The sequence below is a fragment of the Nilaparvata lugens genome, chromosome 3 (assembly GCF_014356525.2).
Source record: "Nilaparvata lugens isolate BPH chromosome 3, ASM1435652v1, whole genome shotgun sequence".
NCBI lineage: Eukaryota > Metazoa > Arthropoda > Insecta > Hemiptera > Delphacidae > Nilaparvata > Nilaparvata lugens.
Window position 1 is genome coordinate 37,670,452 of NC_052506.1, and position 15,896 is coordinate 37,686,347.

The 15,896-nt window shown below is 34.5% G+C and overlaps 1 protein-coding gene across 1 annotated transcript in view; it reads left to right on the forward strand.

The window, feature by feature from the left end:
• LOC111054272 (dual specificity tyrosine-phosphorylation-regulated kinase 4) overlaps positions 1–15,896 on the forward strand; it is a 272,216-nt gene that overhangs the window by 55,159 nt on the left and 201,161 nt on the right. The window contains exon 2 of the mRNA XM_039423690.1: positions 1,255–1,299. Coding sequence (XP_039279624.1) covers positions 1,255–1,299 — 45 coding nt within the window. The remainder of the gene's footprint in view (positions 1–1,254; positions 1,300–15,896) is intronic.

The window sequence follows — 15,896 nt, forward strand, 5'->3', positions numbered from 1 at the left end:
CTAAACGCCCCGTCTAAAAACAAAATGACTGTTCTGTGTGCAACCATCCAGCAGTGCGGCCTCAGGTTAAAGACTTACATGCACTAAAGACATAGCTTAGTATCGAATAATTGTGCTGTCTTCGGTGTTTAGAATTAATTGAATTTAGTAAATTATTTAGTTACAGTTATTACATCGATATTCAGTTACTTATTCAAACTTATTATTATTTGATCTGTTTTTCAATTTTCTTTCTGATTTACAAAAGTTCAATTCCTAATAATGGGTCCTAGAGCTCGAAATGCTGTAAATTTAGGATATGCATGGGGAAATCAGCAGCAAGGAGATATACCATTCAATTTCCAGCGAGCTGCATTCAACTATAACTCGGCATTCGAGTACAGTTCACGGTCAATTGTTGCTATTGGCACAATTAACATTGTTTGTCAGTACTGTGGGGCATATAATTATATAAATGAAGCACCCGGATTGTGTTGCGCCGGTGGTCAAGTCAAATTATTATTGTTTCAATTGACTCCATCACCAGAACCACTTCATCCATTGGTTTCCGGAAATGAAGCAGACCCCAAACATCTTTTGAAAAAAATCCAGCAATAAAACAATTGCTTTCAAATGACATCGTTTGGGGGAACAACAATTGTTCAGGATGGATTTATGCCTACTTTCAAAATTCAGGGACAAATTTATCACCGAACTGGTTCCCTATTGCCAATGACAGATCGTGACTACAAATTTTTGCAAATTTACTTTAAGGGTGATTCATAAAAACAAGTCAATCAGCGTTCAGTAAAACAACACTTCAGTAAAAAGGCCGTAAACAACTCCATATATATTTCCATCAACACAATGAATTGATTGCACCATTCGAGACTGCACTAAACCGCATGCCATCTGATTAGCCTACCACAAAATTGTGATCAGAGCTGATAAGACACCTGCCAGACAACACCCAAGACGTTTCAATGCCCCTACAATTGACGAAGTTTGTGTGAGTGTTCCATTCAAGCCAATAAGCACTTGGATGCAAAATGCCGCATCGCGCTTCCTCAAGTGTGCATCCAGCTAAAGTTTGTCATCAGATGCATTAGCTATTCAGCGGTACGAAGTTCGCTGGGCCAGCTAGTTAGAAATAAAAATGTATCAATTTCTTTATGGATTCACATACTGTAACTTGTGAAACAATTTCTTCGTCATATATTGTTTTGAAACTGTTTGATAAACCATTTATCAATCTTGATCACTTCTATTTTTCAGGTGAGAGTTCACTCATCAACTTTCGCAATAACACTGGATGATCAGGTAAATAATTTATTATAGTAGTCACTCTCTATTTCGTATTGATCTTTCAATCCTTCTTTCGTCACTTCATTTTCAACATGGGTTGTTTCTTCTGGGTTATAGAAAACATTAGCCTAATTGATTCATACGTATTCAGCAGCTTGATAGATATTCGATTCATAAATATTAATAGATAATTGAAGAATTCGTTCCAAAATATGTTAGTAGTCCTGGATTCCAGGAAGTAGCCTTGGCCGAGGGCGTGATGCGAGAATAAATTGTCACATTGGTCTTTGCAGAGATGTGAAGGTGAATCGGTGAATGACAATTCAATGACAAAACATGTCAAAATTCTCGATTTTTCTTCATGTTATGACATCAACACCTTTATTGAAGTAGAAATGTATTTTCGCGATGGAAGTTGAGAATGACATTTCCTGTAGTGATAACGTAAGTTCAATTTCCTTCCCTGGAGCTACTAGATGTTTCATTACATTCAGAAAAGAGGAGAAAATTGAACGAACAGCATTCTGCATCCAAAAGTGATTGGTCCTCCGTCCTCTCGGTCTATTGGCTACACAACTTTTTCTCCTACAGTCCACTGATGCAGATAGTTCATCTTTCTCCCAAATAGTCCAGGCAACGAATGCTCAAATAAAGGTATGAGGGAAAAGTTTATAACACAATTTTCAACTCTTTAACTCCTTCAACTCTTTTAAGGATAGTAAGAGGATTAACATATCAAAAGTCCTCACCCCTACCCCCTGTGCTAGAGGTATATGTGAGCATATCTTGGAAACAATGTGTTTTATTGACATAATCAACTACATAGAAATGAAGCTTAATAAATTTCCTACACGTTTTGTTTGGTAGAGGTTTTCGATAAATCGGATACTTTTAGAAATATTTATGTTCTAAAGTGATGCATTTTCGAAAAACTTCAATTTTTACTTCAATTGATGAAACAAGAATGTGCTAATCACGAGATTGTAGAACATTAAATTATCTTTCATTTCATATTTATTTCGACTATTTTACGCATTCCCATACGACTGTTGCAGCAGTTTCAGTTTTGAGTGTCAAATCTCAACAAGTGACTTTCTTCGAATATCACACTATTTTGTCATCATAAATTGTCAGTGTGGTTCAGTATGAACATTCATATTGAGTACCTATTGGAACGTCTGCGGAACTAAATACAGGTGGTGTTTCTAAACTTCCTAAAAAACAGTTTCAAAACTAAAACTGCTGCAACAGCTTCAGTTTTGCACAGAATACCAATTTTCATAAGATACATAGTTTCTGAGATATATGCGAAAGATGAAAAAATGGTACTTTAGATGAAACATAAAAAGATGAAACAAATGTTTGTTGAATATGACAATACTCTTTTCTGAATTCTCACTCTTCTAAATTCTGATTTTGAAACATAGAGATACTATTTTTCACTCATTATAAATATAATATATTATGGTATTAAACGTTTTCAAGAACTGTGGAAATATTATAAATCTTAGTAATCTAGAGCATTGTCAATATCTGAACCTCGAATTTTCACATTTTTTCCGGATTTTAAACAAACAAAATTTCATCTTACAACAGTGACCGACATCCTGTGCTCTTCGATAATATTTCACTTTTTAATATGGGAATTTACCAAATATTGTGAATGAATCAAAATTTTATCTTTTTGACTTTTCTCTTGTATTTAGCAAAATAAGAGATTACTTTATTCAAAAAGAGATTAACTGTTATCGTTGAAAAATCGGGTTTACAATGTTTATTGAAATGTAGGATGATATAGCGTTTGATACTGATACCATAGAGAAAGGAGAAGCGTAAATATTAACTATTTGTTTGTCTCTGCTGATACCTGCATCCAACGTAGATTATAAAATGTTGATATTGACCTTACGATTTGCTTCCCAAACTCCAAACATCCTTGCTGAAACAACAGGGAATTCACGGAGTCATATTGCTGTGCCATCACATTTGAGCAACTGCAAACATGACTGGGTGCTGGTTTCTGGGCTTAGCAACTGCTAACACCACTGATATGAACAAAAGCGATTGTATTGTTCTCCTGTGGGTTTGTTTGCTCTACCGATTCTCAGGTTGAATCAGCTCAACCGTGTTTATCGAGAGTGATATTGATATAGCCTAGGCGAACGTTTTTTCAACCCGCACTGAGGAATTAAAATATCTGTGGCGGAGGGACGTTCAAACTACTGATTCGTTGAGCAGAGAATTCTTTCATAATACAGTCAACAATAGAAAGGCACACATCCCATACTTTCCTACGCATACTGCCATATTTTATAATCTTATCACCATAAATTAATACAGTATTCTATTATATTCTCAAAACTCGTGCCGTACTCCCTTCGCCTAAAATAACCAGATTTTATATCATATTGACAGTGAGATTAAATGATCTTTCCCACAGTGCTCTTAAATATTTGATTCTTTTCACATTAATTAACCAACAGAACTCTCCAGTTTTATAAAGAATATCGATTCAACATTATTGACCGAGCGAAGTGAGGTCTAAGATTCAAGTCGACGGTTTGGCATTTCTCTTAATGTTTGAATGTTTATATATTTTTATGTTGCGCATTTAAGGCGAAACGCGGTGTAAAGATTTTCATGAAATTTGACAGATATGTTCCTTTCTAAATTGCGCGTCGACGTATATACAAGGTTTTTGAAAATTTTCCATTTCAAGGATAATATAGAAGGAAAAAGGAGCCTCCTTCATACGCCAATATTACCGTAAAAGATCAGACTATAGGATTATTCATCATAAATCAGCTGTCTATTGGACTATAATACTACCCGTTCAAAAACATCGAACGTCTTGAAAATGTATCTTTCCATTAACGTTAGTAGACAGTTGACTATAATACTACCCGTTCAAAAACATCGAACATCTTGAAAATTGTATCTTTCCATCAACGTTGTAGACAGTTGCAGCCAGACCTGATAACAGCGCTCACACTCACATTCCATGATGACACGTCACGGTACGATATAGGACAGAAAGCTCTATGTTTATTTAGGATTTTTTCAAGACATTTCTAATTGATAAATTATTTATTAATTTTTGAGAAAACATAACAACAGGTCAATGTAACTCACTGAGCGCGAGTTCTACTGTTCACAGAACTACTAGTATAAAGGAGCCTCCTTCATATGCCAATATTAGAGTAAAAATCAGACTATAGAATTATTAATCATGAATCAGCTGACATGTGATTATACAGATGTATGGAGAAGCCAGTCTATTGCTGTATTTCCATAAGGTCTATAGTTTCAATCAGGTACTTGTGGATGAGAATACTGCGTGAGGTCTACTGTTCACAGAACTACTAGTTTATTAGCAAAAATTTCGTACAAAGAAGAATCTTCTATCTTCCGTCTGATGGAAGACTGCAGACAACGGTCAGGTACAGCAAGTACTACATTTTCAATTACAAAACATCATTATACTAGTAGTTCTGTGAAACACTTTTCGCGTTTCGCCGTAAATGCGCAACATATAAACATTTAAAATTTAAACATTTAAACATTTAAACATTTAAACATTTAACATTTAAACATTTAAACATTAAACATTTAAACATTTAAACATTTAAACATTTAAACATTTAAACATTTAAACATTTAAACATTTAAACATTTAAACATTTAAACATTTAAACATTTAAACATTTAAACATTTAAACATTTAAACATTTAAACATTTAAACATTTAAACATTTAAACATTTAAACATTTAAACATTTAAACATTTAACATTTAAACATTTAAACATTTAAACATTTAAACATTTAAACATTTAAACATTTAAACATTTAAACATTTAAACATTAAACATTTAAACATTTAAACATTTAAACATTTAAACATTTAAACATTTAAACATTTAAACATTTAAACATTTAAACATTTAAACATTAAACATTTAAACATTTAAACATTTAAACGTTTAAACGTTTAAACGTTTAAACGTTTAAACGTTTAAACATTTAAACGTTTAAACGTTTAAACGTTTAAACATTTAAACATATAAACATATAAACATATAAACATTTAAACATTTAAACGTTTAAACATTTAAACATTTAAACATTTAAACATATAAACATATAAACATTTAAACATTTAAACATTTAAACATTTAAACATTTAAACATTTAAACATTTAAAATTTAAACATTTAAACATTAACATTTAAACATTTAAACATTTAAACATTTAAACATTTAAACATTTAAACATTTAAACATTAAGAGAAATGTCAACCCGTCGACTTGAATCTTAGCCCTCACTTCGCTTGGTCAACTAGGATCACTTTGAAAGAGAAAATTCAGTTTTCGGGAATAAAAAAGAGCCATATTAAATATTTCTGTATGTATATTCCAGTGAATACAGAAATTTTTCTATGACACTAGATATCAACATGAGAAAACTGTATAAAAACTTTAAATCATTTTGTGATATTTAGAGAAGTGACATTTCAATTTCTGAATCAATTAATAACTGTTCCACGCGTGGAACGGTTTCTCCATGTTGACGAATTATCAAAAAATTGAAACGAAGAATATTATTACCCTATCAAAATCGAAAATGATGTATTAATGATCATTGGGTATTCAAGGCTATAATATATAATATCCACTTTGGTATTTCAGCGGAATACTTTACGTTATCAAGATTTCAGATCACACATGAATCAAACACGTTTTGCAATAGCTCTGCAACTTATTTTAGCTGAGAAAGTAATGTAATGCAGTTTTGTTATTGAAAATGTGTCGGTGAATTGGGCTAGGAATTAATCGGCATCCACCCACGGTTTGAGACAGCCAAAAGCCGAAGGCTGAACAAGCACCGTACAGCATACAGGTATTTTAGTATTTACTACTTCCGTCCTTAATGCAATACTAAGGTTGCGGACTCCGCCCATAAGCAATCTGGGCCCACTAATGCACAACATTATCTGTCGATGCGGAGGAAGACACTTGCATTTTCTTCTCAGCTTCAGTTTGTATTTGGATTAGATCTGTGGGTTGTCCAAAGGCATTTGCAAGCCACCTTGAAATGCTCAAGTTAGATAACAAAATATTCTGATTGATGGTCTAATGATTGAATTAATGACAATAATAGCATCTATGTGCTCTCCCAGAATAAAATCTACATTCACCGGAAATAAACTATCCTCACTAGACGTGAAGTTGTCAGTAAATAGTATCAATTTCTGGTATGTTTCCAGTTTGGAAGTTTTCAATGCTCAAATATTGCAAGAGGATTTGAATTAATTGTGCTTCTTTGATCAAGATAGACTTCAAATTAATTGTTCTACCCCTGACAGCTAAATACAACATACTAGAATAATATAGTCTCGAAACTGCTAGCTTCTTAGCTGAGTTTTGTTCTCTTAATCTCTTTCTCATCTCATATATTGTTTGATAATATTGTTATGGAAATATCAAATCGGGTCTAATCTGATTGATCAATGATCGAATGTAATATTCAATACTCGAAAACTCAACATTTTTATCATCTCATTAAGCCCTCTAATGTAGAGAAGTAGAATTTCATGATCAAGAAATGTGTAATGTGCACAGACTGTATACACAGCCAGTCCCGCACTGTGTTTACAATTCACTAGTACACTCTGCATCTTTAATGTAATGCAGTGGATGTGCACTTGTGCAGTGCAACCTGTGTGCGCTCTAAAATGTGCTTCCGCTACTGCTACCCATTCCCAGGTGGAATCTGTTTGTGCTACGATAGAGCAGTATTATATTGATCGGAAACCATTAAAGCGGTACCGTAATGAAGACGGCAGGAGAAATTTTCCTCGTTCAACACGATTAATGATCACTAATCCTCTGTTTTCCTGCCTGAGAGTTTTCTGTTTCCACGTGGATGAGATGAGACCACAGACCACATCTCTAATCCCTTGAAAAGTTCTGCTTATATCTCTTAATGTTTAATCTTAAAAACTTTTTGATGAAGGACTTTCAGAATGAATGATATGTTATTTCCTAGGGTTCTTAATGATGAGTTAAACAACCCCTAGAGGATTACATGTTGTATTTATGTTGTGAGCTTTTCATATTGTATTTTTTCCAAATTGAGTAGGATTATTATTATTTTGATGAAGAAATAGTAAAAAAAGAAATATTTTGTTTAAACTGAATGTGGAGAATTATAAGCAATTGAAAATTTATTCTCAAATTATAACCACAATACGGTATTTTCTAGGCCTACTCAAAAATTGTAATTTCAATGAATTAATTCGTAAAATGGTACTAGTAATTAATGTAACTACTATAAGATATATATAAGGACAAGAAGAAAATAGTAATAATATTATTATAATATCTTACCTAGCATCTATAAATATAGCGCTCAAATAAGTAGAAAACGCTGAATGATTCATTTTATTGCTTCCACACCAGCTTTTCTTCCTTCGCTCAATCTTCATCCAGCTTTAAATTATTGATATTAATTTAATTGTTTTACTATTATAAAATAATGATTAATCATCTTACTTCCTATGACATGACTAACTACGATCTATCTCGTAGATGACCAAGTTATTAAAATTTGGATAGTTAGAACAGGAAGTAATGGACCTGCAGGCAAATTTATAAGTGAATAGTACATATTATAATGTTCTAACCAGAGAAAACTCCTATAATTCTGTGGTTCTAACATAAGACGTAACATATGACGTGAACATCTGCTATTCTGTGGTTCTAACATAAGACGTAACATATGACGTGAAGAACAAAGTTGTTCATGCCTTGGAGGACTTTCAACCGGACCAGTCCGCTACTGCATCAAGTTATGCACACAACGAATAAACTTGTTTGAAAACTTGAAAAGATGTCACGTACAGATAAAGTTAGTGAGCATTTTCACATGGAACAATACCGTTGCTTCTGAACAAGGTCCAACAATCTACAACAACTGGAAACATTTACCATTAAATCGTTATCAAATCATACAATCTCCATCTAACAATGAACTTTGTCATCTTTCTTGGGAATTATTTATGAAAGAGGCAGACGCAAAAGTTCATTGTGCTCATCCCCAATAATAAGTATTGCTGGGCAGTTGCATGTACGTTTCAGGCTCGCTTCACTTTATGAGACAGATTTTCTGTGTTCACAACTTTTGAACTTTGCAATATAAACGTAGTACATACACTACCTTATATTTATCTTCTTTCTTACTTTATACTGTGTCAGTTGAGTAAACAATCAAGGAATAAATTATATATACTTTGCTACCAAAGTCATGGCAAGACACAGAATTCAACCATTCAAATTGCCAAAAATATTATATATCTCATTTACCTTAATACGAATTGTGTGATAAAATACCTTCTTCGTGACAACAGTAGCTTTTCTACGAATGAAAATTATACCACACAATCTTCTCCTCATAGCAGATTGATATTTTTATCGGATCATTTCAATTTATCATTTCTATTACCAACTCTGTTAAATAGATTCATGAAAGGATTATTCAGTTAAGTTTAGAGTGAATAAATACAAACATATATGAAACAACGCAAATAGATGCTGATTGAAATATAATATGATTGGCAATTGATTTGTGAAAGGGCTACTCACTACTTGACAGTAACAGGAAAAAATAAGGTTATTGCAAATTCCAGATTGTTGAAAACGGATCGGCTCATCTGTAACAATATTCAAATCAGTTGACCAGCCAATCAGTTGACAACATAGGCCTTACAACAATATTGAATAAAGCTGAGAATCGGCTGGAAGTATACTGTCTACAATCAGTGAACTATTTGATTCCATTCTTAATTGGATGGTTGAATGGCTTTTGTTTTTGAGATGTGTCACTATTTCAAAATACACTCTAGAGGCAATAGATGTATTGTGATCACAGTTGACTGTTATTCAATAGCCGTAGTCGCCTACTCGATCTTATGTAGGTGCATAGAGTGAAATATTTGTATCTTGTAATTCATGCAAATAGCGCGACCACTTCTATTATTGGCTTCTGATTGGCTGGTCGCCAGCTACAAGTAACTACTTGTACTTTCTTCCGTTTCTGCTAAGCATAAAGCATACAACGAAAGTGGTGTTAGATAATGCAAGTTACAACGTGCTTGAGTTATACTTCAGTAAACAAGTTATGCTCGAGCTAGAAACTAACAAATTTATGTTTGTCTTATAAATATAGATCTGCTCTGAGTGTTATCTTGACGTTGGCAAGAGCAGAAAATGTCTGGATCATTCTTCATTGGCCTCTCAGAACGGCCACAGTTCGTTGTTACAACTGCTACAGGTAATAATTGTTATTTCGCTTGCAAATTATTGCTCAACATCTGATAAACTTTCAATAATATAACTCAAACAGCAGTGAGCATTATCGATCAACAGCAATGGTAACTCTCCATGTTAAAGAGGGATGAATGCCACTCACCCATCAACGTGATACACATTAGCCTGTGTATGCCCACTTCTTCGTACATCTATTCTATAATATAAAGGAAGGAATTGGCTTATACATTTACGATGTACGAAATACTTGTTGGACGCAACATCACGTCTGAACTACTAAACCAATTAACTTGAAATTTTGTTATCACAAACATGTCAACATTTCATATTTTATCGAGGATGTTTGTAGGCCTATTTTCACGCCCCACGGTCAACCATGATTTAGAAGGATCACCACAGTCAGTCGTCAGTCGTCATGTCAAACACTTCGGATCAATTTTGACTCCCCTTTCATAGATTTATTACAAATATATTGACAACATGCATATTCATAGACTTACACAGGTTTATAAGCTGCAGGGAATATTTATAATTGAATAGAATAACTCGAAGTTGTCAAACCACTAGTCCTACTTATTCAAATGAAAATGTTTTACAACAAAATCTTACATAGTTATAACAGTCCAGTCACGAGGTAGTAGAAAAAGGCCGTTTGGGGAATTAATCCCGAATTCGCAATGGTTCTGGAGTATTGCAAAGCTAAAAAAAACCAACCTTCTAGCACTGGAGATTTTCATAGGAAGCCTCAAAAAGGAAGATCTTCAAGATTTTCGCCAAATCGAGCCATCGGATAGAACCAATCACTTTTGCATTTTTTCTTAGATAATAGAATTAGATAATGAGTGCTGAGTTACAATTTTTCAAAAAAAAAAAAACAAATTTGGAGGAAATTTCGTTTTTAATCAACTGTATATTCTGATTTCCACAATATTTAATTTTATGATTCAAAATCCCTCTGGGCGTAATTTTGAGCTCTACTACCTGATACCAGTTAGACCGGTTTATGTCAAATAGATTTGCAGGTACACCCGATAACAAATTGCCTAGCATTTGACCAATTGGTTTCCATGTAACCCCCTGTTAAACTTAAATGAGCATTTAGCGCGGAAACTTACATAGTGCAGATAAACTGGACAATCAAGATTATAGGGAATCAAAAAAGTATTACTTATGATACATTATTTTGAAGGTCTTGAAACGAGCTGAACTTTTTATGAGAAACATTTTCTGTGAAAAACGGAACTTTTATCAGACAAAATAAAAAATTATGAGGCGGAAGTTCCCTAATTTCCATGCGTTATCCATGTATGGATAACTTCTTAAATATCAAATCAAAAAAATCAAATATGCTTTATAACTTTTCTTAATATGGTATTATTAAAAATGTAATATGACATGCATATGACATCAATTGTAGTTCTATTCACCCTTGGGCCTTGAGACGATCGAATCAAAGACATCTTCATACCTTGATTTGGTACTGAGATATACTTGTTTTACGAAACCATAGCAGTTTCAAACTTCGGTCACAGTATACATACAGTATGGAAACTTGGTTAGTACCCTGACGCCAAAATCCGCCATCTTGTTAGGAAGCGCCGCATTGTAATAGTATTGATGGTAGGTTCGGATCATTTTAATTATCCGGATCAATTGATCTGGTTCACTGCTACGAGCTAATCAAGACCAGGATTGGAACTTCCCAAGGTCACGTGACGTGTTTAGTATTGGCGTCATGTAAAAAGCATTGGTTAGATAGGCGATTGATTACAAGTTTCCATTCTGTATATTCTGTGCTTCGGTGGGCTCCAGGGGTGGAGCAAGCGGGTGTGATTCTAGGCTATGAATACTAACATCCTGCGAAAATTCAGCTTTCCCTTTATTAGTGTTGCGCAAAACCTGTTTCTTTTTTTTGTCTTCATTGACTGGGCTGCTATTAAGGAAATATTGGACAATAGCAACGATTTTTCTGTTATGCATAGTCATTGTTAAATCATTCTTCCTCGTGGAATAATTATTAACAACTCGATATGAAAATTTATAAAGTTAGTCAATAGTCCGGGCGCAAATGCCATGAATAAGGCACTCCGTGGTCATTTTTGAGTAACAGCCATGGAAGATGTCTCAAATTCTTCGTTAAGTCTAGCATAATAAGGATCGTGATGATGATAGGTCGAGATCACAGGCTTGTTTCACCTCGGAAACAAGATGGCCGCCAAAATGTTCAGGGTTTTGCTATATCGCTTGTATTTCAATAACCGTTCAAGATAACGTATTCTATTCTATTAATTATTGATAGAAATTTTCATATCACTTGTTATTCAGTTATTGTGAGAGATATCGTATTGGTTTTACCACCAAAGTGTTCAGAATTAAACAAACAATGATGTTCATGGGAATCATCTCATTTCGACTACTAGTACTCTTTCGACTAGTTCTCTTTCCTTTATTTATTCAACTTCAAAAACTTGAAACATACATTTTTCGGGGACAATATATTTCCATCCTGTATATGTATTTGCAGTAGACAAATTAGTATTATTGGCACAGTGTTGTAGAATATCTCCAAAAGCTTAAAAATGACATCTGGTTGGTGGCTGTAAGTCCATATTTTACGGCTGGAGCGTCATCGGAGAGTAAAAAGTACTGTTTGCAGCGGAAAACACGCTTTTCCCACAAAATGCCAATCCCAACTATTAGAAAACCGTGTATCATCATGACTCCTTGAAGGTACAGACTTGGGAATGATATCAATCTCTTTATAATGATGTGTAGAAGAGATTATCCATGATGGCAATATCAAAAATGTTTGTCATCATGGAAAAAACAAGATGGCGGCAAAAATATGTCGATTTTTAAGAAATCGTCTGCAATTCTAATAATGTCGAGGATATCGGATCAATTCAGCAATCTGGAAGCTCCAAAATAATCATACTACAATAACCTACTACAAAAATATACTACAATAACCGGAAAATTGATCCAATTCCACCAACTTTTACTATGGTGAATATAACTTCAAACTCTTGAAATTAGATTTTTTGGGACAAAATTTCCTTTCCCACCCTGTAAATGTATTCATAGTGAACAAACACCAATTTTATTGGCACAGTTCTGTTTTGTAGAATATTATGAAAGCTTCAAAATGACATCTAGTTGAAGGTTGTAAGTCCATCTTCTACGGCGTGTCATTGGAAGAAGAGAAAATCTACTGTTTGCAGCGGAAAACACTCTTTTATCCACACTGCACAGAAAGCAGCTGTTTTCCAGTCCCTACGTAGATCTGAAACACATTGTTTGCAGACGACTCTCGTCTGACGTCAGAACAGGTTTCTTTCCGGCCTAGGCCGGAAAGAGTACCCTTTCCAGCCGCTAACATGGAACTGAGAAAGGTGATAAAAAACAGCTGATCAAAAAACTTTTCATTATTTGTGTTCATTATTCAATAATTAAAACATTTATAATAATATCATCTTATTGTCATTTGAAAGAATAAAAAAGTATAAACTCAACCTCCCACATAATTGAACATCATCTTTTAGGTTATTTAGACAAATCAGAATAAAAAAAAAATACTTGGACAATTTCCTAATATTCAGATTACCTCAGATTTGCTAGAGCTATGACCTTCCTGTTTTGCTTTCGAAAGTGCCTAATAAACAATTATTCTCATATTTATACTGTTTATTTTTCTGTGTGGCGAAAAATAACGTTCTCACCATGGGCAAAAATGTTTTTCTGGCTCTCAATCTTTTCTAGTCCTCGGCCTACGGCCTCGGACTTGAAAACCGATTTCGAACCGGAAAAGTCTCATTTTCGGCCCTAGGTGCGAAATATACTATTACGGCTCTCAATCTTTTCTAGTCCTCGGCCTACGGCCTCGGACTTGGAAACCGATTTCGAGCCGGAAACATATCATTTTCTGCTCTAGGTGTGAAATATACTTATTTTTCACGATATGCCAAACCTGAACAATTAGATAACCATGTAACCCATGACCCCTTGAAGGTACAGACCTGAAAATGGTATCAATCTCTTCATAAAGATGTGTGGAAATAGATTATCCATGATGGCACTCTCAAAAATGTTTGTTATCATAGAAAAATCCAATATGGCGGCCAAAAATCTGATTTAAAGAGTTTGAAGTTATATTCACCATAGTAAAAGTTGGTGGAATTGGATAAATCTGGGTGTTACAATTATTTTATGTTATGTTCATTATACAGGGTGTTGACGAACTGCCTACCAATATTCTTGGGCATTGTTCCATGATTGAGAAACATATCTAAATATTATATTTAAATTGTCCAAAAGTCTTCATTTTTTTATGAATCTCAAAAATTATTATAATTTTTTGGTAGCTTTGTCCAGTTATGAATGATTGTGCAAAGTTTTAATTTCGTATGTTCAACCATCATTATTTAGAAAAAAATAATAAGTGAATAAAGCAAAAATACCGCTGTATGAGTAACTGGAGACTTCCAGACAATTAAAATATGATATTTAGATATGTTTCTTACCCAATGCTCTAGAGTATTGGTAGGGAGCTCGTAAACACTCTGTATGATCTCTAACATTAAACATATCATTTGCATTTTATTGTGAAATGTACTTGTTTTGTGAAATTTGATTTCTCAAGTTTCTAAATAGCCGCCATTTTGAAAACTTATATAAAAAATCGGCCAAAGTTTAATCATTTCCTCTTTCTCCTGTGGTGGAGCAAACTCAGCCAATTTCTGAGCTCTTGACCATTACATAAATGCGACTGAGAACCTCTAAGTAAATTAGAATTATTCTGTTATTATTGAATTATTGCTGCCGTGTCCGGCGACCGTCGCCGCCGACACCGGCGCCGAGTTGCAGTGGGTTCTGGTATTCAATCGGCGCCGGATCCGGTGAAACAGCCGGCCCGGCAATTTTGCCGCGTCGTGTGTCCCTGGCCTAATTCATGACATTTGCGCCCGGACTATATATATTTCGTTCATCTCTGGTGCCAGTGAGGTGTTAGTACTGTATAACTCGTTGCCTACATTTTCCTGCTGCCCTGGTAGTTTGTCCGGTATTCTAGCTGTTGAACCGTCTCAGTCGGCCTCAGTCAGTCAGTCACAGACAGACAGACAGAAAGAACCAACCCGATCCGTTTTACCAGAATGTGGGTGGACCTACAAGATTTGCTGCTATAATGCATATAGCAAAATTTCGTTTCAAAACATACACACACTTCACAGCAATTCTTTCTTCTTCATGGATTTTTTTTTTTTATTAACATCATTAATAATGTTAGTTAAACAATGAAACAAACCACCACCCAGATTAACAGGTTAACAGATTAGGGTAAATTAACAGATAGGTTGAGTAAGTTAGTTAATTTTTTAAGGTTAGTTTTACGTTAGTTGTTGTTAATTTACGTTATTTAAAATACAGCTGGGGTTAAACCACCTACTACTACTACCTAGCTGTTTCTAAAAATGGCATCCTAAAATGACATTTTCATTTCTGCTGGTCGATTTGTTTGATTTAGCTGATGTTTTTTTAGCTAAACAGTTTTTCCACAGGAAACGGTCTACGGGATGACGTACGTCTATGTCATTCTGTCTATTCGAAAAGAATCAAACTGTTGATTGATGTACAGTATTAAAAATTAAGTATTAATTATGGTCAAGTTCAAGTGTAAAAAATACTGGAAAACAAGGAGGAGCTAGCTGAACGGGTTGATTGTTGTGAAGTTGCGCGGCGTGATGTGGTCGGTCGGGTCGGTCGGTGTCTGAACTTGTGGATCGGATGAGCATCGTTTGCCGAACCAACTACCAGGGCAGCAGAGAGCAATAGCAGTAGCTATACAATTCCAGTGAATCAATTCCGCTGCTTGCAACTCGTGGCAAGCGCAACCTTCATCTGTATTATGTTAGCCTGGTAGCAGAAATCACTGAGTGAGTACGGTCTCCTCGAGCACGCATTCCTGCGTATCCACCCACATTCCACAACCCCTTCCAGTCACAGTCAACTAACTAACTCTAACTAGCTAGCTGTTTTCCCTTCTTTCCATTTCTGGTTTTCATTTTCCCCCACCAGCCAGCATAGCGGTTAATTAATTCTTCTTTCCACCCCGTTTCCATATTTCATCCACATCACAAGAGAATGTAGCATTAAAAAATGTGATGATAATGCTACTTAGACTGGAGAAACGTTTTTTTACTTTCCTTGCCCCATTACCTACCAATAAGTAAGGAAAAGTATTGATTGTTTTTTTCGGAAATTTCCTTTCCTTACTTACTTAATGGGTAC